General features: G+C 34.9%; 2 protein-coding genes across 5 annotated transcripts in view; one reads left to right on the plus strand and one right to left on the minus strand.

The window, feature by feature from the left end:
- Positions 1–1,989: 1,989 nt before the first annotated feature.
- On the minus strand, positions 1,990–9,072 carry LOC117331915 (serine/threonine-protein phosphatase 4 regulatory subunit 2-A-like). Its single transcript, XM_033890890.1, has 7 exons — positions 8,925–9,072; positions 8,744–8,825; positions 6,293–6,463; positions 5,869–5,962; positions 5,319–5,356; positions 4,536–5,005; positions 1,990–4,258 (listed from the first exon to the last, which is right to left on the minus strand). The coding sequence occupies exons 1-7, from the start codon at positions 9,055–9,057 to the stop codon at positions 3,624–3,626; spliced, it is 1,623 nt and encodes a 540-aa protein (XP_033746781.1). The 5' UTR covers positions 9,058–9,072; the 3' UTR covers positions 1,990–3,623.
- A 246-nt stretch (positions 9,073–9,318) lies between these two features.
- LOC117331917 overlaps positions 9,319–24,603 on the plus strand; it is an 89,629-nt gene continuing 74,344 nt past the window's right edge. For all 4 annotated transcript variants that reach the window (XM_033890892.1, XM_033890894.1, XM_033890893.1 and 1 more), the window contains exons 1-4: positions 9,319–9,397; positions 19,137–19,226; positions 19,740–19,931; positions 21,592–23,293. In XM_033890892.1, the coding sequence (XP_033746783.1) occupies positions 19,137–19,226; positions 19,740–19,931; positions 21,592–23,293 (1,984 nt within the window). In that variant the 5' untranslated portion in view covers positions 9,319–9,397. The remainder of the gene's footprint in view (positions 9,398–19,136; positions 19,227–19,739; positions 19,932–21,591; positions 23,294–24,603) is intronic.

The raw sequence follows: 24,603 nt of genomic DNA on the forward strand, positions 1-24,603 counted from the left end.
GTGCTTTACCAAAATTGTGAATTTCATGACCCTGGGGTCTCAAGTTTGCCCCTGGGGCGGGGGTAAACTTAACTATAGTTTATATAGGGAAATCACATTTTTGACTTTTATTTGTTTTATTTGTTTTGGAATTCATTCTAATTTTGTACACATTGTCAGCATGGGATGACAGTTTGATGGCATGCACATGTTGGCCCTGACTGACCCCCCAGGGCTGATGGGAAGGGCTTAAAAGGGCCAAATTGACTGAAATTTCAAAAATCTTCTTCTCAAGACTGAAATAAGGTGGAATCAAATACTCTTGATAGTTTGAAGGGTCTTATGGTGCTTTATTGAAATTTTAAATTTCATGACCCTGGGGTCACAAGTTTGCCCCTGGGGAGGTGGTAAATTTTACTATAGTTTATATAGGGAAATCACATTTTTGACTGATTTGTTTTGATTTCTATTGGAATTCATTCTGGTTAACATTTTCAGCATGGAATGAAAGTTTAATAATATGCATATGTTGGCCCTGACTGACCCCTAGGGGCTGATAGGGGGGGCAAAAAGGGTCAATTAAATAAACTGAAATATTTCAAATCTCAGGTGACCGTTAAGGCCCATGGGCCTCTTGTTGAAATTTTAGTCAATTTGACCCTTTTTGGCCCCGCCCATCAGCCCCTGGGGGTCGGTCAAGGCCAACATGTCCATACCATTAAACTGCCATCCCATGCTGATAATGTTAAAGAAGTTAGAATGAATTCCAATAGAAATGAAACAAATGATAGTCAGAAATGTGATTTTCCTATATAAACTATAGCAAAGTTGACCCCCTCCCCAGGGGCAAACGGGGAGACCCCAGGGTCATGAAATTCACAATTTTGGTAAAGCACCTTAAGACCTTTCTATCTGTGAAGAGTATTTGATTCTACCATATCTGGAAGTAGAGAAGATGATTTTTGAAATTTTAGTCAATTTGACCCTTTTTGGCCCCACCTTTCAGGCCCCTGGGGGGTTGGGACCATATAATTCACAATTTTGGTTGACCTTTGGCCATGGAAGCTTCCTGCCAAATTTCATTCAATTTGGTTCAGCGGTTTTGGAGAAGAAGTTGAAAATGTAAATTGTTTACAGACGAACGACGCACAAAAGACGATTAGAATAGGTCACTTGAGACTTTGAGATTTCACAAAATCAAAGATGGTCACCTGTCAGCCATTTTGTCTTTTTGATAAAAAATCTTAATTGAAATTGACACAAGTAGGGACCAAGGGGAACCTACACTTGAAGTTTGAGAATATCCTTCTTTTCAAGAAATAGCGATAATGATTGTTTACAGACGGACGGACAACAGACTGACCACAGACACCGAGTGATTTGAATGTCCCACATTCTGAGACAGATGATGGTGGGCTAAACAATCAACTTGAACCATATTCAAGGTAACAGGGGTGAAAAGTGTTACAAACATTCTAGCAACTTCTTATAATTAATCAAAAGGGCTAAAATAGAAATGTATTGACTGGTAGGTTCCATAGAATACCCCCAACAAAGGTTGCAAAAAGAATACTGGATGAGTGATACATCTCCATTGGGCCTCTGCAATTAACAGTTTTTGTTGAACATATTGCAATGGTAGGTGTCAAGGTTTCCTTCTTGGATATCTAGATCTCGTAATGATAGGAAATGGATTTCACAAAATTTTATCAAATCTAATTATAATGTCCAATATAAGAAACTGAGAAGATTAAATACATTATTTGTACATCAGGGTTTAAAATGTTAATGTCAAAAGGTCCAGAACACATAAATGTATTCAGCTTTAATTGGATTCATTCATAGATATACATTTTTTCCCATTGTAAATTTTTTCTTCTTCTAGATTACTGGTGGGTTTCTAAATGCCGACCTAGCTAGGTCATAGAATTCAATGGCTTCCAGTGATTTATCATGTGTTGCCATCTAAATAATCATCATGCATCATTATAAAGCAAAACAACAATCATCTTTATTTTCACATTTTATTTTGTTCTCCCAAGAGAGATTTGTATCAGTCCGTACACATTCATACCTCAGTCAAACCCTATGATAGCATCAATATTGGTGTTACCCACACACCTTAATATACCCAGTCACATATTGTCTCTCAATCACTCAAAAAATAAACTATCTAAAATGACAGTATAGGTCACATTCGTCATTAAATTATTTTCTGAAATCTGCCTGATCACAACCAATCTTTACCTTGTTCCGTAAACATATATAAAAATTAACATGTAAATAAAGATGAAAATGATTTAAAAGTTATTCCATTAGAAATTTTGATTTATACTTTATACCAAAGAGAAGAGAAAAAAAACCTATTTAAAATTCTTACCATACAGATGTATGATCCTAATTTCCGGAATCAAAGACCATACGTCAACACAAACACAATCCATTATTATCAACTATCAGTTTTAGTACATGGAACACCTCCTATACTCTCCTATACGATCTCAGTCTCTCACACACACAGATGAACCTCACTTCACCAGAGGATATCCTCCGACAGCTCCAAAATAGCAGGTCATACACAAACCACCAGTGTTATATCATTAATGATCACATTTCAATTGACTGAAGTACTTTTTTTTTACAATTTTATTTACAATTGAAAATATAACTTAAAATCAACAAAAGGACAACAATATGATCACCATTTACTAATACAGATTACCACAGCTCCACTACACTTTGTACATGCTGTTTTATAAAGAAGCAGAAAGTATGAGTAGCAAGTTTTCAATTTTAGATGTCTTTTTAACAATGCAATAATTCATACAAAAATGAGATGCAGAATTGATATGTTATACTGTTAGCTGCCGTACTAGAACAAATCTGACAAAATTTATTCCTCGATGTTTAAATTGAAATTTGATGAATAATTGAATGGTTTGTTTTAAAATGATATTTGCTTGATAGGATGTTTTTTTTTTAATTTAAAAGGGTTCAATTATAGCATTGCAAATTAAAACAAAAATAAACCAAATGAAATCAAAATGATCTGGACATAATATTATAATTATTGGTAAGTATTAAGGGGAAGGTAAGCACAATGCCCATAGTGTGCTACTTGTGACTGTCACCTTGAAATTACCATCATATGACAACCATAATCTGTGAAGGTCACTTTGTCACTTGAATCAAACCAACCAATAGATTATATCAGGTTACCTTGACAACAAGAACCTGACTTTGAGGTTTACCTTCACACATTAATTGCACAGAAAACAAGTTTGTATTCAACGACAAATGAGAACCTGACAGAAGCCAGAAGCTCAGAAATGCAGAATATGTACCAGTTCTGTACCTGAATGTGAAATCTTCTCAGAAAACAAGCATGTATCTCAATAAATAAATTAGTCAATTTACATAGAATTGTATTTAAATTCATAAATATTTGTAACACTGGTGGTTTTAGATCAACTCACTTACATGGAAATTAAAAGTTTTGTTTTTGTAAAATAAATGATTCACAATGAGTTTCTCAATGGACTATGAATGGATTATTCTGATGATCCTTTTCACAGGAGTCCTGAGCCAAGAATTTAGATGCCATATAATGATACCAACAACTATACACAACATTCACTCAACAGCTAATCCTGCTCCATGGGCGTAGCCACAGAGTCACTTACATCAGAACTATTTTCAGTTTCTACTTCCTCTACACAACTGGCTTCTTTTTCATTGTTTGTTATACTCTCAACATTGTTTTTTTCTGACTGGTCAGAGTCTGCTACATTATCACTACTAGGAACTGTGGAATCGGTTTCCATGTTATCGGCTCCTGTTGAGGAGTCTGATTGTACCGTGGATGATGGAGTGATCTCCTCCGATGGGGTTTGGTTTGGGGAGTCTGTAGATGATTCCACACCTCCAGAACACTCTGCTGTGTTAGTGCTGGTTGTGTCCTGTGATACAGGTAATGATGACGATTCATTAGCTGAGCCCTCTGGTACACTGTCATCACTTGTTGTTACACTTAATTCTGACTCCTTCGAAGCACTTTCTTCTGGTTCCTTGACAGGCTCTGGTGATGAAGATGAGGACAACGATGATGACGATGATATTTGGTCGCTGTCCTGTGTATCACCACCAACAGATAAATCCTCCCCCTCATCTTCCTCCTCCTGGCTTTGTGGCTCACTTGGTTTGCTGTTCTCATCCCGAATGGTTGTGTCTACTGGTATATTTTCAGTAGTGTGTTCAACATCCGAGCTCTGCTGTACCTCTGCAATGTTAAACAGTATACACCATAAAATATCTCATTCTGGAATATATCAATCAACTTCATGAAGTATATTGTAAATATGATACAACCAAGCCATTCTTAAATGACCTTAGCTGTTGATAGGACATTAAACAATGCAAAACAAACCAAACCTCTAAAACCTTGATTAATTTCAAGCATTTCATCGCTCAAGATTTCATTACAATCCCAATCTACACTTATAACATGATAAATATTGTAAATTTTATTACATCAAATACAACAAGACTAATGCTACCTTTGGCTTCCGGCTCTGCCTTGGACTGTTGAGGTGTGTCCACATTATCAGACGATTCATTGTTTTCGATACCAGTGTCATCATCAGTGGAGTCTGTTGCGGGGGTTGTATCAGAAGGCAAGGAGACATTGCCAGTGTCTGGATGTGCCACACTTTCTGAAGATGATGCCACATTTTCCTGGCTTTTGATTTGAGAAACTGTTTGTTGTTCAACCCGAGCCATAGTGGGTTGAACCCTTTCTCCATCACTGGGAGGGAAGTTTGGAGAGGAGGACGCATCAGATTCATACAGAGGGTTGGAGAGTTCCTTGCTAAGCTCTGGACTAAAAACTCTGTCAGATGGCCATGTGGTCTGTTGGGATGATGGAGAGGGAAACGTGGAAAAGTGTGGCTTGTTTTCTGGACGATTTCCATTGTAACCATTCATGTCTAGTCCATTCATCATGGGTCTGGAATCGGACACAATCTTCCTGTAATAGTACATTTGTAATGCTTATAATAAACTCTAAAAATTCTGTTTACAGCATTCCTCAAACATGATCTTTATCATCAGTTTTATTGTAGACATTTCCCTTTGTTGGATCATTCAAATTTGTGCTTTGTTTTATAGTTCCTCTATCAAAGTGTCAAAATTATCCAGTAACTTATCAATGATGGTATGAAGTCGTATATGAATGCAGTTCTAACATATCAAAATACTTCTCAACCAGCAGTACTCAATTATAGCTGATATTTTATTATTTATTTGTGGTTGGTGATGTCGTGTACAAATGATAGCCTTACCTTCCAAAAGGGTCCACTGTACTCACAACTAGCACATTCTGTAACAGAAAAAATATTGATTTTATCCTGATTCATAAGGAGCAGACAAAAAGCTGTAAATGATTTGAACAATGACCATCAATCAAATCAATATTCAAACTTGATGAAACCTTAATATGAAGTAAATAAACCTGTTGAGAACTCTTGTGTCATACACAATTTGTAGGTCACAGATTTACTATTGGTAATACAGCTACTGTTATCTACACATACGGTATTGGATCTGACATTTATTTCAATTATCAAAAAGCAAGAACCATTTGTTTGAATAGTTTGATTTTTTTCTTCACCTCAGAATTGCAGGATTGACATTGAGGAAGACTGGTAAGCGAAAATATCAACCATTAAAAAATCAAACCATTCACAATACCACCTTTGATATGGGGGTTATCAAATACTAGATGAATACACATTTTCCTTCTTTCCTTCAGAGTGACAGTAACCTAAAATTATGTTAAAACTATTTTTGCTTTCTAATTTAAGAAACAGTTTATGCACTTCCCAAGGTTACCTTTTCTATTCCTCGTAGGAACTTGTCTGTCCTCTTATAATGCTTCTTTGGCTCTGTAACTAGTTCACAAAGTCGCTGAATGGTGAATGGTGCCCTGAAAACCCAACATCAATCAGATGAAAAGTAACATACAAGGAGTTAAACATGGGGAATGGATAACAAGGAAATGCCTTTCTACCAACAATTCTCCTTGAAATGAATTTTATCATAATATAAATAATTCACCATCTAAACTGGGAAATATTTGATGAAATTGGAAAAATACAACTTACATTTTCCAGTGAACAAGAATTTTAACAGGCACTAACAACTGCGCTTGACAGAGCAATGGCCTCTAAAACTCTTCTATTTGTTAAATCTGGCATGTAGAGCTCTTCAAATGAGGAGACAAATATATAGTTTCAAAAACATAAACTGCACATACCCCTGAAACTCCTCTAAGGAACAGACCACTCTTTTTTTCATTTCTTCAAACTTGACATTTTCTACATTGGGACAGTTCTGAAGGTGATCTGCCGGAAAGTCTTGATTAAACTGTGTGATGACAGAATCCAACTTGTGGATGAAGAGGATTTTTAACTGTTGCCATGGGAAGCTGTAATGACAAAATTTGTTGTTGAAGATAAAAAATAAAATCTTAATATCAAATATGTTGTTTTTTCAACTTGCACATATTGCACCAATGGAACAAATTGAAATGATTCAGATAATGATTAATGAAATTTTGAAACATGCTTGTTTGTGGGTGTAAAGTATCAGATTTTAAGAAAGCTAGTCGTTGATAACATAATTATACCATTAATATTGGTATTCAAAACTTTTAGCACTTATTGGATTTCAATATCTGATTTTTCTTCATAAGATTTACTAGAAATATGCTGATGATTGAATTTTTATTGAATAAATAAATATAGCACAATGATGTCTTTTTAAAACCTTTTGATATAATCTAACTTTGTACACAACAAAAGTTCAAAGCTATAGAAGCTGAATCACATAGGAAATGTCGAAAAATCTAGCATAGCCACATATTGATAATTCAAATATGTAAACAAATCAACTACAGTAAGAAAGTTATATCACAAGGATACACGTGTACAATACACAAGCACACATAGGACTGATAGCATGGTTTCTGATTGAATTCAAGAAGTAGTGATTCCAGGATTCAAATTAGAAAGAACAGCACCTAAGAAATATCTGAATAAAATCAATAACAACAAAACTGAAGTACAAACTTTCTAAACACTCCATTATTATTAATTGTATCTCCTCTACAATGTGCTATACAATACAATATGAACTAAAATCATGGTGACTATGACCCCAAATCGACTGGTCGACAGTTTCTTTGACCCCAGTTTGAAGATCAAATCTTGTTGATGACAAAAAAGGTCAGAATATGGAAATAAGTGGTATACATTAAATCAATAATAATAATTTACTAAACTTACAGTAGACTTAAATAAGGCAGGTTCAGTACAATTTAAGATGTATGATAATGTGTTTCCAAACAAAAAACTTTCAATGAATGTAGAAAGATTTGGCTATTTTCACATGCAACCTTCTGTAACTAAAACATAATTTTAAGCTATTTTTATTGTTATTCTTTGGTTAATTTCATTTCAACAAATTTTATCATAAAAGACGTAGCAATATAAAAGGATGGGAATACAGGAGAGCCTTTATCAGTCTTCTAATAACAGTTCATTACTTAATTAATAATTTCAAAATATTTTATTATCAAGTAATACATGTATGTACAATTACATAAAGATGTATTTATAAAGGCATTAATTAATAATTCAATACGATATTAAATTTTTTCAATTAGTTGCTTACTATTTGTTTTAATTGCTGTTTATCTTCCTGAGCTAAGTCATTCATGTGATCATAAGGATCAATGGTACTTTTAAACTCTGAACGATGAGTCAATACTCATGATGGATCAGGTTGAGGAGTTACCATCTGCTTTCAATGTCTCACAATTTGAGTTTTAATTTTTGAAGTCAAATTAAACAAAAACTCTTGGACACAGTGGTCAGTAATACTATGTGAAAAAATATGGTGAGATCATTCTTTGGGGTTACATTATAAGATGTGCACTTGTTTTCACACCAATATATCCCATACTTGTTTACTTTTAATTCCAGCATATATTTGTATTTTAATGTAATCGCCCTCTGGCTTTTTAAAAAGCATGATTTCATTTAAACCATGTCATGTCATCTTGTGAAGGTGACCTGTTGGAAAGTGTCTTGATAAGTTCTGATATTTTGAATATGGTATGCGAATCAAGAGAATTTCTGAACATAACATAAGAGTGTGAACTTTTTGAAATATGAACGAAGCAAATTTTAATACATAATCTTTCACTTCTAAACATACAATATACTATATGGACACGTAAAGGTGCTTTTAAATATGTTCTCTTACAATTTGACAACGTGTTAACTTGCATTGGTTTGAACCATTTGATATCAAAACAAAACTGACATTGGCAGTCGTCCAAAAAACGCAAAAAAACAAGTGTACGCATTTTGAAAATGTTACTTTTCTGTTACATTGAAATTGCCGGACATACACATGATATTCTTTACTTTACATATTTCTTAATTTATTATCAAAATGTATGTCATCAATGACATCTATTCGTCTAGTAACACACGGGGACATTAACAACCACGTTGTTTATCAAAACACCATCGTCCACAGTGTTTACTACGGCTGCTCTTTGTTCTCGCGTTGGGAGTTCGACATGACAAACATTCGAATATGTTTACATTTGACACATAGCTTTTGAAAGAAACCAAACAGATATGACAATAAAAGGAAAATAACATTCTGATGAGATTAGTATCTTTTAAATACTCACAGTGTTTCTCCAGTTTTCGCCACCCGTCGGAGATACTGATCCAGAACCGGTGGTATGTCGGGGGTCGGTTTCTTCTCGTAGCCTGACAAGAAAAATGTCAAGATACATTAATTCAATTCATCACAAATCAAAAGATTATACAACCATACATATTCCAACTAGAATACCACACACAACTTACAACACAGGGCGTCCAATACATCCTCTTGGTTTTCCATGTTTATTTCCTCTGCGCGAACCATGGAGGTCGATGATGGCGGCACGGAAGTGACGTCAATATGTGAGAAAAACTCATCCAAATTATGTCTGCTCATTTCAAAATAAGGGATGTCAGGTTATCAATAGTTTTATTTTAATATTAACTGCTTTTGTGTTTTATGATAAATACTACTGATTTTATCGAAATTTCTTTTAATATATTTTTGGGAAGAATAGAAAATACGTAAATGTTCATTTTACACGAGAATAGGTACGATATCATACAGCCCGTCACCCCTGCTGTTTGTCGACGATTAAAACTACCCTGATATCGGTGAAGTCTCGTCACCACCTGCAAATCTCGATATGTAAATATGGCGCGGTAAATCATGTAGAACGGAGGAAACGGAAACTTAGTGACAGCTCTGTATGGTCGTTCTCAGGTAGTAAAAAAAGGTAAGTCGCTTTTTTTTCAGATTGTTTACGGACCAGAATTAATTACAGGGTTGCTGTCTTTTCGGATTTCAATATATCTCATAAAATTGTTGCAAAAACCAACAGATGTACAGTAAACTTACAGGAGTGACTGCCTAATTGGACCAACCCACCTGTAATTTTCACCTGTATCAAGGTAATGGATATGACAGGCTGTCTGGTACAGCGGATAGTATAACACTTCTGGCGGATTTGCATTTGTTGTTATCACCTTTTTGTTACCTTTGGTTCTGTTGGATTAAAATGGAAATAAACTTTTGAACTGTATCTCTGGTAATGTATACAAATTACAGGTGTGCAGAGTACACATTTGTAAAGGACACGTAACGTATATAGTGTTTACACTTTGTTTACGTATGCATGTTATTTTAATTTCTTATTGATACGATATATAAAATTCCGTGGTCTATTTTATGTGAATTATTCTATAATTTCTATAATAAATTCTTTAATAGAAATTTTGGTGAAAATTGAAAAAAAGTCTTATTGTAGACTGTACATGTCATAACTGAAAAATATGTCTTTGAACATTATATATTTAAAATATCAATTCTTTCGGGGCGAGGGGTGTCATTTTGGTAATTTGTCAACTAATTGGAATATGTTTTTACTGATTCCTTCAGGCCTAAAAAAATAATATATGTGTGTTTCCACTAATATGCCAGAAAAAATAGGGTAGGGTAGGTAGGGAAATCTTTTTATTTTTAAAATAGTTTTTACTAAGGTTTTATAGACAACCAATCTTGACTTTATAATAGTCCTTCCTTGAAAATGACCAAAAAACTTGTATGCACAAACATATAGGGATTGTTATATAATTAGGGTTAGAGGAAACACAGGTATTAAGATTTAGGAGATATTTCTTTTTTAGTTCATTCAGTAGAAAATTGGGTTTGGATTCAAGATGTCCTGATTTCATTTCTTGGCCTCTGTTGCAATTTAATTTCACATCCAGCTTGTGTGTGAAACGGTAATGAGGGGAGTGTATCAATACCTGTATATGTTTATTCAGGCTGTGTAGGTAAGTGTGAGGTCAGTGGTGCAACTACATACAGGTGGTCATTGGTTATCAGTGACAGATAACCAGTATACAAAGCTATTGATATCTTATACTACATGGTATCCTTTGAAGAAATGACTTCATACTCGCAAACTTTCTCATTTTTGTGGCACCTAAAACAAAAACATCAAATTTTCAAGTCAAAAATAATCATGAACAGTGATAAACCTGTACATTTCTACACCTGCCTGTGTATACAAATGTAGTCAGTGTGTATCCTATACCAGTGCATACCTCAGACCTGTCTAGCATTGTTGAAGCTGTACATTGTACTTGAGGGCAAAATTAATGATGTTACTTTAGATGTCTGACTGACCTTTGTCACAGTGAGGTGTGTCCAAATCATGTTGTCAAAGATGCAAGTGCATAATGACATCTTAAAGATATACAAGGAACTTCCTTCTGTATAATTGGTGTGTACAACTACATGTATGTCCTGTCATTTGAATGCAATGGGTAGAGTCTATTTAGAATTTAGACACTATTTGACTTTTTGATTATAATTAGTTACAAAATATTCAAGCTCACAATTGGTTTTGGTAAAATACCTCTAAATTCACACCAAGAAAGATATTAATTCTATTTTTAGGATATTGTAAAATCAAACTTTATTTATTTTACAACAATTGTGAAACAAGTTATATAGACATATTAATTGTTCCTGTTGGCCCAATGAAAGTGCACAAGGAGTTTTACTGTGGGAGGAAACTGGGGTATCAGGAGAAAACTGACATGGTCAGACAGGTGACCCCATTCATGTCCAATCAAGGAATGGAACCCCAGCCACCTAGGTAAAAGGCAAGGCAAGCGCATAAACCTAGAATATTGTCTTCAGTACCTGTCCTACTTATAAGATATTGTCCTCAGTACCTATCGTAACTAGGGTACTGTCCTCAGTACATCAGTGTCCCAAGGATATTGTCCTTAGTACCTGTGTCCTACCTAGGGAATTGTCCTCAGTACATCAGTGTCCTACCTAGGGTATTGTCCTCTGTAAATCTGTGTCCTTCTGAAGATATTGTCCCCAGTACATCTGTGTCCTTCTGAAGATATTGTCCTCAGTACATCAGTATCCTTCTGAGGATATTGTCCTCAGTACATCAGTGACCTACCTAGGATATTGTCCTCAGTATATCAGTGTCCTACCTAGGATATTGTCCTCAGTACATCAGTGTCCTACCTAGGATATTGTCCTCAGTATATCAGTGACCTACCTAGGATATTGTCCTCAATACCTATCATAACTAGGGTACTGTCCTCAGTACATCAGTGTCCCTCTGATGATATTGTCCTTAGTACCTGTGTCCTACCTAGGATATTGTCCTCAGTACATCAGCATCCTACCTAGGATATTGTCCTAAGTACCTTTGTCCTCCCTAGGGAGTTGTCCTCTGTACATCAGTGTCCTACCTAGGATATTGTCCTCAGTACATCAGTGTCCTTCTGAGGATATTGTCCTTAGTACCTGTGTCCTACCTAGGGTATTGTCCTCTGTACATCAATGTCCTACCTAGGATATTGTCCTTAGTACATCAGTGTCCAGAGGATATTGTCTTTAGTACCTTTGTCCTACCTAGGGTATTGTCCTGTGTATATCAGTGTCCTACCTAGGGAATTGTCCTCTGTACATCAGTGTCCTACCTAGGGAATTGTCCTCTGTACATCAGTGTCCTACATTGTCCTCAGTACATAGTGTCCTCTCTTGGATATTGTCCTCAGAACAGCATTATTAGAGGAGGAATGAAAACAGAACTATTTAGTGCTGTTTTATGTTACGTTATCTATACTGGTATACTTATATTGGGTATATATTTTTTTGCTGAATGATCTCCCTTTAGACATACCAAAGATTTCCCATACTCCAATAGAGGCTATAAATAATGTTATGTGACATGATAGGAGACCAACCAGATGTAGTACATACTCAAAATAAAGAATTTACATTTTGTTTCTTTATGTTTGCCTTCAATGTAACATACATTTGTAAAACCTGTTATTTTACTTTAAGGTACTGGTAATACAAGATCACTTTGATAGTTTTAATGCTTTAGGTAGGCACGCAGTTATGCTTGGAAAGTTCTTTTCAATCGCACTTAAGGTTGCACCGGTATACCTGTCTTAAAATTTGTTTATTACCCATAACCACCCCTGACTAATTATCCTGTTTCATATGCATCAATTGTTAATTTATGGTTGAGATCAATTGATAGAAAATTTGGTTATATTTCTAGACATTCCAATAATACAGAACTGGAAATAATGTTAATATTAATTGTGTGATAGACATTTAGGCCTGTCAAATGCACATACACTTGTTTCTGCATGATATTCATTTACTTCATTACATTTAAACTATATTAGGAAGAATGCCACATTAAGAATGCCACTATCTATTCAAATATGTAAAAATACTATTCTATTAAAACAAATGCCTTAGTACCTATAAAGATTCTTATATGTGTCCTATATCATCAAGGCATGGCTCATTTAGATCTGCAAGCAATGGAATCCCTTGTTTTAGGGTTCTCTAAGGTATATTGTCATTTGTAAACATCTTTTTTTTTTATCTTTAACAAAAAAGTTTTGTAAATTGATTAAATATCTATTTCGTACACAGGAATGGTACTGTATACCTTTGAAGTTTGCGTGTTAATAACAGCCTGTGGTTTTCAGAAGTCAATGTTTCGATCATTAGGGAATCAAAGGAAGGCAATAAAAGATGAAAGTTTACCTGTCCATATTCAGCAGTATTCTAACAGAATCAGCAATACGTGATACAAAGGTTATGGGTCTCAGACACGCAATATAGAAATTTTCAAGGAAAAGATACATCTGTGAAATTTACACAAAAGATTGTACCGTAAATAAGAAGAATTTACAGATTCCAGGTGTGTACACAATGGACATTAAGGCAAATTTTGTTTATAAATTAAATTGTTTAGAACAAGTGAAACAGGAACGCTCCATGTTTGTACATAGAGGATGGGGACTCATTATGCTGAGCTGTTCATTAATTCATTAGGTATTGATTGTAAACTTATACCTGTTTCAGGTACTGTAGATATCACCTGTAAGTTAAGGTAGGACAACAGACTAAATACAGGTAGATATACCTGTGTACAGGTATGTACAGATCAGAATCAAGGAGAACAAACAGCTGATATAGATAAAAATGTTGCAGGCTGGCTATTGTTGTTTTAGGAATGATATATGACTTGATAGCCTGAGACTCAACATCTCATTTCCAAGTAGGGGGTAATTGTATACATATTGTACCTGAAAAGTCGCTACATCATTATTATGGTATTGCACCTCAGATGTCAGTACATCCAGGTAAACCCTGTGGGAAACATAGTATTTATCAGACAGGTTAGTTAAATACCGTGGTCAACCCTATATATGTAGCATCTTAATTCTTACAAATATAACAATAAAAATGGATTAAATTTTTAGGTCTCCTGAGACAAAGTCTGAAGTGACCTATTCTAATAGCCTTTTGTCTGTCGTTGTCTGTCCCTAAACAATTTACATTTTCGACTTCTTCTCCAAAACCCCTGAACCAAATTCAATTAAATTTGGCAGGCAGCTTCTATGGCTCAAGGTCAACCACAATTGTGAATTATATGGTCCCCACCCCCCCCAGTGGCCCGAGAGGCGGGGCTAAAAAAGGGTCAAATTGACTAAAACTTCAAAAATCTTCTTCTCTACTCTCAGATATGGTGGAATCATACACTCTTCATAGATGGAAGGGTCTTAAGGTGCTTTACCAAAATTGTGGATTTCATGACCCAGGGGTCTCGCGCTTGCCCCTGGGGAGGGGGTAAACTTTACTATAGTTATACCCCCGCAATGAAGTTAGGGGGGGGTATACTGGAATCAGGTTGTCTGTCTGTCCGTCCGCCTGTATACGCATTTTGTCCGGACAACTCCTCCTAAACCGATGGGCCGATTCCAATGAAACTTCACACACATATTAATGATCATGTGTAGATGTGCATGCCACTTTCTTTTTCTCAAAATTATGGTTGCTATGGCAACTGGTCATTATAAACAGGTTTTCTGATAAGAACTATTGTTCGGACAACTCCTCCTAAACCGAGGGGCCGATTTCAATGAAACTTCACACAAATATAGAGGACCATGTGTAGATGTACATGCCACTTTCTTTTTCTCAAAATTATGGTTGCTATGGCAACTGGTCACTATAAACAGGTTTTCTGATAAGAACCATAACTTTAAGTTTGTCCGGACAACTCCTCCTAAACTGAAGGGCCGATTTCAATGAAACTTCACACAAATATAGAGGACCATGTGTAGATGTACATGCCACTTTCTTTTTCTCAAAATTATGGTTGCTATGGCAACTGGTCACTATAAACAGGTTTTCTGATAAGAACCATAACTTTAAGTTTGTCCGGACAACTCCTCCTAAACCGAGGGGCCGATTTCAATGAAACTTCACACAAATATAGAGGACCATGTGCAGATATGTATCTCACTTTCTTTTTCTCAAAATTATGGTTGCTATGGCAACTGGTCACTTTATTACTGGGTTATCTTAGTTGGCCTCTAATTAACAGTTCCAATTCACCATTGACTCGTGTAGATTGCGGGGGTATTAGTCAGCCATCCTGGTGACAGTTCTAGTTTATATAGGGAAATCACATTTTCGAATATGATTTGTTTGATTTCTATTGGAATTCATTCTAACTTTGTTAACATTATCAGCATGGGATGACAGCTTAATGGTATACACGTTTGCCCTGACTGACCCCTAGGGGCTGATGGTTGGGGCCAAAAAAGGTCAATTTAATTAACTGAAATATTTCAAAACTCAGGTGACCGTTAAGGCCCATGGGCCTCTTGTTTGTTGTACTTTTCTTGTCCTATATGTTTTAAGACAATGTTTAGATGGTAGCTTATAAATTCATCTATGAGCTGTCAGTGTATTGGTAAACAACTCTTGTTATCACATATTCCTAAGAAAGAACAGGTCAGATCCTTTTTTCAAATTAGGCACATATTAAGACTTAGCTATATGCAATGTCACGTTTTTGATGAACTCGGTATGAACTCTAGGTAGTCACAATGTCACGTTTGTGATGTCTCCGAAAGAAGAACTTGGTATGACCTCTAGGTTACGTCACCTTGAATTTCACAGTTGATTTCAAAAAGTACTGGACAATGTTAAGTATATAGGTTCTCCTTGGGATGCCAATCATGCAGTTAAAGTTTTTGTTTTCGGATCATATGAAAATGTGTAACACTACAAAATGACGATCTGGCAGCCATCTTGGTCTTCATGATCAGAATCCATCATTGGAAAACATGATTAATATTTTCTCAAAGTTGTGCACAACTTGCCTAAATCCTTTATTGTGAAAAAAGGTTTTGTTTGCAGACCTGAAGGACAATATTGCAACTAGTCTAGTTTGTCATCTAGAGATTTCATTGTCATCGTATATACATCTTTTAGAATGAAGTAAAGTCTGAATTCCTTGAAATCACATGTGGATTTGTCAGGACTAAGGTCAAATTCATTTTGTCAAGGTCAAATTTAAAATCTTTTTACAATGTGGGTAATCATGGAAATCGTGTTGCATAATTTGTCTGGATAAAGTCATGGAAATCTTGTCACATATTTACGTATTTATATTGCTGTATATTTTTTTTTTAATTTCCTTGGTTTAGGTTATGTGAAATTTACCTGACCGTAGTTATAGTATATATATCCCTGAAAAACTTAACCAATATTGAAAGTTAATCCTAATATATTTACAGTACTTGTATTTTTCTCACATTTTTTCACCCATTTCTCAAAATTTGAAAACAGAGAAATAATGCAAACCTTTAGTTTGCCCACCAGAAAACTTGAGATTGGTTTCACAGCTGATCCATGCAAGCTGATACAAATCTGATTGTTCACATAGAAATGTTATGAAATATTGTTGTTGACTTGACACAAGGCACACATCCTAATACACAATTTTCTATGGGAAAAAAAGTCATTATACATCATAAATGTAAACTTTATTGATTTTACAACAATTGGAGAACAAGTTATGTCAACTTTTATTAATCATGTGTTGGCCGGGATGGAAGCACATGCATGTTTGGGGGGGGGGGGTTACTGATACCAGATTCATTGATGCTGAAAGTTATATTCAGTCTGTCAATATGCGCTACTGGAATACATGTAAACATTGTTGGGTACATGAACAGTCTAAATGTATTTACAGGGTTTTTTTGAAAAGTTGTCCCAACTTTGTATTGCTTAATGAATTGTAGATCAGTCAAATAGGGACAGCAATTCATTTCATATTTTGAGGAAGGCTAGGAGTTGAGGTGCCTAAGTATAAGTTGACCTTCACTGTCATCACCAGCACCAAGCAGCCACCCGCTGACCCCACCATGCCCACCTTCAAATCTTCAAATCTGTTGTTGATGTTTATAGTATATACTAGTACTACCTTTGAGGTACATTTGACACATATGCTAATCAAAGTAAATTAGGACATGTAGGTTGTTGGCTGTTTGTATGTTTGATTGTGAGCCCCTCTTATCTACACACAATAGCAATTATCAGTATAACACACAAGTTGGTCAATATTTATAGTACATATCTGCAGTGTAATGTGATATATAACATTAATCAGTCTCTCTGACTGTTCAATTATGTAGATTTTTCTAGTCTGGTGTACTGGGAATAAATCAATTTCCTAAGTACGTTGTTCACCTATAGGGCTACGTTGGTTTGTTTACATCCATCAGCTAGGGGATCACAGAAAGACATCAATAACTCTTGATGTTTCTCATTTGAAAAAAAAACAACAAATGTTTCAGTGTTTGAAGTCAGGAATATTCTTGATTCAAATTGGATTTAAAGGTGAAATTATACAAACATATACTGTGTAGTGGTATTAAACTGGGATTTCTGGGATTTACAAAAAGACAGACTCAAAAAGATAAACAAGCAAGGTGAGTGTATTACATCTATTCAGTTGCTGTCATTTTTGTGAAAAGATATTTCAGGGAGGCAATGGTACATTTATTCAAACGGAAACATAACCCCAAGGTTTTATTATGGACAGATTTCCTTCTGTTTTTTCTGCACCATACTCTTACTCTACTTTATACTAGGATTCTTCCACCATTTTGTGTTAGGTCTGATACAGGGTTATTAATTTTCTCACTGATCTCGAATTGTTTTTCTTATATCAATAAGGCTAGTGTTCTCCATATACGGACCTTAACAGAGCCAAAGTGGATACATTTATTGTGTGTACTCCAAATAAGTTATCTGCGTAAGTCATACAAATCTTGTCTGGTTAAAGTCATGGAAATCTTGTCACATAATTAAGTATTTACTATCTCTTTTGTTTAGGTTATGTGAAATTTACCACAGCTCAGTTATAGCATGATGTTCCCAATAACCTAAACAATGTTGAAAGTTAAATAAATATTTACAGTATTTTTCTTCTTAATTGCTTTTTTATCCATTTCTCAACACTTTTAGCATGTCACTAAGACACAACCTGCTATTTCTTGGAATAACTATTTTTTAAAAAGATTTTATGAAAATAGTTCACATATTGAAATGCATTCTAAAACAGAATATTTCAAATGTTCAATGTACTTTATTCACAGACTGATATGGTGATATAGTAGCTGTTACAGCACTCATACACTCAATGTAAACATGCCACAAACGTACATGAAAGTGATTACATTAATTTATTGATAACTGTAAAATAATAATTGTTAATTATGAAATTATAATTGATAACTATATATAATGATAATTGATAAATAAGTAATGATAATTGATAACAATAAAATGATAATTGATAACTATAAAATGATAATTGATAACTATAAAATGATAATTGATTACTGTATAATGATAATTGATTACTGTTTAATGAAAATTGATAACAATAAAATGATAATTGATAACAATAAATGATAATTGATTACTGTATAATGATAATTGATAACAATAAAATGATAATTGATAACTATAAATGATAATTGATTACTGTATAATGATAATTGATAACAATAAAATGATAATTGATAACAATAAAATGATAATTGATTACTGTATAATGATAATTGATAACTATAAAATGATAATTGATAACTATAAAATGATAATTGATTACTGTGTAATGATAATTGATAACTATAAAATGATAATTGATAACAATAAAATGATAATTGATAGCTATAAAATGATAATTGATTACTGTTTAATGATAATTGATACCTATTAATGATAATTGATAACTATAAAATGATAATTGATAACTATAAAATGATAATTGATTACTGTATAATGATAATTGATTACTGTATATATGATAATTGATTTCTGTTTAATGATAATTGATAACTATAAAATGATAATTGATTACTGTTTAATGATAATTGATAACTATAACATGATAATTCTTAACTATAACATGATAATTCATAACTATAACATGATAATTCATAACTATAACATGATAATTCATAACTATATAATGATAATTGCCCATTGTCATTGCAAAGGTCATGGAGTCAAACACAACAGTGACTATGGTATTGTAGAAGTTTCCTGTGAAGTAAAATTAAGTTTGATGTTTTGATTTACAGATGTCAGGAGATACGCAGTTGGAGGCAGGGCAGCTGCTCAGATGTGGGGATGGGGAGTTTGAAAAGTCCATTAAGGAGATGTCCCTTAAGGTAGGTAACTCTGTCATATTTAGTTTGTAATGTTAGAGGATGCTAATGCAATAGTTGGATAGATTTCTCCTCCACTAATTTGTCTCCTGTCTCAGGTAGATGTACAGTATTCTCTGTCAACCACTAGGATATGGCAAATTCCACTTTCTAACATTTTGAACCAGAAATGAGTGATCTCAAAGTAAAGAAAGAGGTACTGTTTCCAGCATGTTAAATATTGTTTTATGACAAAGAAACACATACTGTTCATTATGAAAACAATTATGTTGTGCATTTGCTTGCAGACAGATAAAAGCGAGAATGTATGAAATAGATATGAGATACATAACCATTCTCTACCTAAAGATATCTCAACCCTTGGGTCGAGATATTTAAATGTGCAAACCAATTGTGATCGTCACAGCTTCTTTTTAGACATTCGTGAATCTCCCCCTATCAGGTTGTGTTATGTCATGCCCTAGGAAGGGAACATCTCTTCACGCTGCATTATTAAACGTTGATGTTATACTGCAGAATCTGCTGGGTACAATCTCCTTGCTACAGAAGGAGATGGCACGCGAACAGGCAAGTTTTAACTTGCTCAGTTCACAACTGGCTACACTGAACAAGAACTCTCGCCAGTACAAACAGATCTCCAAGGAGATGAACACCTCCCAAACACGACTCACCATGCTCATGAACCGCAGCATGAAGTGCTTCCAGCAGGTAAATGTGGTCTAATTTATAATTTATGATTAAGTAGGATAATTCAAACTGAGATGATAAAAGAAATGATTTTGAAATTTGAAGATTTTGATAACTGATTTCTGATTCATTTATCAAAAGCTGTAAGGATTACCAACGATTCGGGTCCAAGAACCAAAGGAATGTGGAGCTTATGCCAGAGCACAGCGTCTGTTATTTCATAAATGCTACTTGTCTAGAATGATTGTAAGGATTTTCATCTAATCTGGTTAGAAGCATCTTAGAGAGGCTGGGCCAAATAATTTTTTAAAAAGACATGTGTTAAATAGTTCTCTGTTTTGTGTGAAGGGGAGTCAGTTCTGTATCAACATTAGGTTTGAACCCCTGGGGCAGAAAAATAGGTCTGCAATAGGACAAGTAGAGTAGAGTCTTTTAAGCCCCTATATTTGACCAAATATCATTTGAAGCATTAATTGGTGAAGAGGGGAACTGTGTTTTAACTCACCTGAGCCTAAGGATTGATTATGAATGATGAATAATTTCAGCTGTGACCTTTGGTGACCTTTATATTGACTTCTAACCCTAGTATCTGTGTTAAAAGACATGTGAATGAAAAGTATGCAACCTTAGGGTAATAAAAAATGATGACCCCTTTGACCTTTGGGTACCTAGCTATAGGTTATAAACATATTGAACTAGATCAATTACGGTAGTTGAAGGAATTTTCGAATCTACAAGTACAGATGTATCAGGTGTTAAGGCCCGTATATATGCCTCTTGTATAAACAAAGACCTATACAGGGTTCTTTGGTTCAAAGAAAATTTAGCTTTCTGAAAATGGGATGTTCAATTTATGATACAAATTGTCTTAAGAACTCGAAAAGTTATTATTGTATAAAAGAATTTTTCTGATCTTGGATCTTGGTGAGTGATGCAGGCCCTCTGGGCTCTTTGTTCTTACAGGAATGAAAGATATAAATCATTTTATAAAATCAAATACATTTATATTGTATAATATTTCATGTGTACTATGTGTTTGGCAAGTGATCAGAAAGTGAGAGAGCAAACATATTCCCCTTATACTACAGGATCGACAGTGACTAAATACATGTATATAATTACACCTACCTCTAAGTTAGACAACAGCTGGTGACCAGTATTACCATAGTGATCTGTCATATCCAGAGAGGTCGCAAACCATTGGTGGGTCAAGAAGTCTGTGATCCAATCAGAATACTTTATACTGGTCACCTCACCTAAGTACGTCACTGTAATAGTATTGTGATAGGGGTCGCCACTGGTAGGTACACAATTAATATATTGTTTGTACTTTTTTGTACATCTTGATTAGGATATAATTATTAGCCAGAGATGCCTATCTATACAGAAGACAGTGAAGCAACAGAATGTTGTCCGCCATTTTTCAGCATCTTCTCTGTAAAGATTATTTAAAACAAAAGAAAAGGAAAATATTTTATAGTTGTATATCTGGACACTCTTAATTTGTTTTAAACAAGATGATTATATCAGCTGTTATTCTTCCGTGTATTATTTAATTTCAATAGTTTTAACTGTATATTATGTAAGTAGTGACACAATATTTCTTGATAATACATTAACTGTAGCAGGTTTAAATGTAATGTACTGATAATCTACATTTTTTAAAATTGTGTATTTACAGCAAGGGAACCAGCACGTCAAATCTCCCGCTCCTGGTCCTCCAGGAGTTCAGCGCCACAACTCCAATGTCGAACCAAAGGACAGCAATTCTGGAACCAATGTCCAACGTCGTCACTCTTCCAAGGTTTCAACGACAGAAGTTGAGGCCATCAAGGGTGGATTTGAGACTAAGGTGTCCACACAGAACACTGGACCAAAGAAGCCAGTCATCTTACAACCTATTGTAAATAACAGTAAAATCCTAAGTATGGGTGATTCCAGCAGTAAGAGTTCCTCTGCAAATGGTGTAAGTGACTCCAATACTGAGTCCACATCTGTGTCATCTGTTTCTGTAAAGTCTGAATCCACTGCCAGTGCTTCTGTCTCATTGACCAATGGCACCTCTTCTGTAAAGTCAGCCAAATCCAGTGGTATTACTTCTGCTACAAATACTACTCCAGCTTGCAGCTTGTCTGATGACACTACCAGCAAAACTTCCATCTTAAACTTTGGTGTCAAAAATACTGTGCAAAATCTAGAGAGGAGGTCAGTTGTAAATGTCACCCAGGTTGTAACAAATGGTACAGCAGCAAGATCTATGACTTCAAATACTTCCAGAGTTATTGTAAAACCTGGCAATGTTCAAGAAAAGACTGTTATGTCTGTATCAAGTACAAGCAGCAAACCTGTTATGTCCAATGTTGTAACGACAACAGCTAAAAGTGTTACAAAAACAGTCATACAGCCAGCAAAAACCATCACTACAACAGTAACAACACCAGCGGCAACCATCACAAAGACAGTTGCAAAGCCAGCAACAAACGTTGCAAAGACAACACTACCTACAAATACCAAGACAGACACAAAAACTATATTTAGCGGAGCTGTTACTAAACCTGCTAGCAGTGTTGTACAGGAATCCTCAGAAGCTGCCAAGAAGATTCCGGATGCACCTGTTGCCCCAGTGGTCAAAAAGGTTTCCCAACCTTCCAAGTATAGCCGACCCCCGATCAATGAACCGGTGGACCGAAGGGAACAAATGCTGAATGAGATACGCAATTTCAAACGTCCTGCTGATGCACCTAAAGTTGAACCAATAAGAAAATCACAAGTTACAGAGGTCAAACTGGACCTAACACAAGGCAAGCCAGCTCAACAACAGAAGGTCGAACCAACCACTCTTCCGCAGAAAAAAGTAGTTCCTGTCTCGGTTCAGCAACAGAAAACTGCACCATTTTCTATTCCACAACAACGAAATGTAGTTCCTACTACCATGAAACAACAAACAATAACTCCAGTATCTGTCACATCAGTTTCAACTGAAAAATCAAAACAACCTGAGAAAAAAGATAAAGACATTGTGATATTAGATTCCAAATCTAATGGTGATCAGACTTTTAGAGCTAAACCAATCCAACTTTCAGATAACAAGGTTAAAGAAGATAAACCCAAGGTCACACAGCTTACTGATGATTATATCCAACAGTCGGAAACACCAGCTCATCCCAAAGCTGAGACATCCACAGGAGATGAAGCAGAATCAGAAGAGGACCAGCCACAGGAGAAGTTTGTAAGCTCTGTAACCTTCGCTCACAAACCTTTGAAGCCTACAGAAATTGTAAAGCCAAAGAATAAGGCTCCAGCTCCATCTTCAGCTCCATCCCTAGCAGGGTCAGGTGATCCCATAACAGCAGCTGAACCCATGCCAGCTGAGCCCAGACAAGGTAAGTCGTGTGACACACAGGCTGTGTATGACGACAGTCATACCTCCATGATTCCTGACAAGATACAAGTAAGTAAAACCACTATTGAGTCTTACACAGATATATTTCTCGGAAATATAGTTTCTATGTACAATGCCTATTGCTGAAGAAAAATAATACTAAAGTATGTTCTTTATACATGTAAGAATACCTTGAAAGGGAATTGAATGGATGAGAACAACTTTGTTTGAAATGAATGAAGTTTTAGCAAATTAATATTGTTGAGTATACTGAGATATATATATATTACAGCTGTCTGTCATTAAAAGCAAAGCAATTTTGGCACTTTACAAAAATTTGATTACCAGTATCTCTATATTAATTCCAATTACCCTGGAAGTGAGATACCAGTACTGGTGTTTGAATACTATTTTCCTCTCTAATTATTTATTAATTTATTTAAATCTAAATTAATTATATCACAATATCCTTTCCTAAAATAACAACAAGCTGAATGGTATTACAGTACTTACAGGTATACCTGTTGCAACTTTCAAATGCATGATTACAACATGCAGGTGAATGGACACCCATTGATACAGGCTATATGTGAATTCTCTACCATAAAGAAATGATGGACATTGTATTTCACTTCATTTTCATTCTCTTAGAAAAAATGGTATGAATTTCTCTGTTGCCATGGTAATTTTATCTTTAGTTCCCTATTCTTATTATCCCCTGAAAAATGGGTATGAATCTTTTGTTATTGGGCTATTTGTATTCACTGACACCATTCTTTGTAAAATATTAAAATTCAGAATCAAGAATTTGGTGATAAGACATTTTATGGCCTATAAAAGCAGCATAGATGAATGAACGGCCTAACAAACAGTGGGAGTACTGTTAATATTGTATTTCTCATCTATAATAGGGTATGTTTATCGGGCTGTGGAAAGGCATGCTCCGGGGGATCCAGTAAACACAAAATGTTTGATATGAGAATTGTATGTTTTATGTTATGGAGATTTTTAGTTGTCAGCTGTGTACAACTTTTAATTTGTGTGACTCTGTGCAGTGGGTAATCCTTTCCCAAGCTTATCTTAAACAAAGAAAAAGAAATTGTCTGCTTTGAGAATTTATTCTTGTAATGTGCCAGTATTTGTACTCTAGCTAGCTATATAGTTTTATCAATAGTGGCTGATGTTAAATGTTTTCTTTGTATATATATATATAAACATTTTGTATTTCAAATTATCGGTTCTGTATTGTATGATTTACATTCTACATTAATCCTACAATGCCTACATATTTCAGAGTGGTACCCCCTTGTC

The sequence above is a fragment of the Pecten maximus genome, chromosome 7 (assembly GCF_902652985.1).
Source record: "Pecten maximus chromosome 7, xPecMax1.1, whole genome shotgun sequence".
Taxonomy (NCBI): Eukaryota; Metazoa; Mollusca; class Bivalvia; order Pectinida; family Pectinidae; genus Pecten; species Pecten maximus.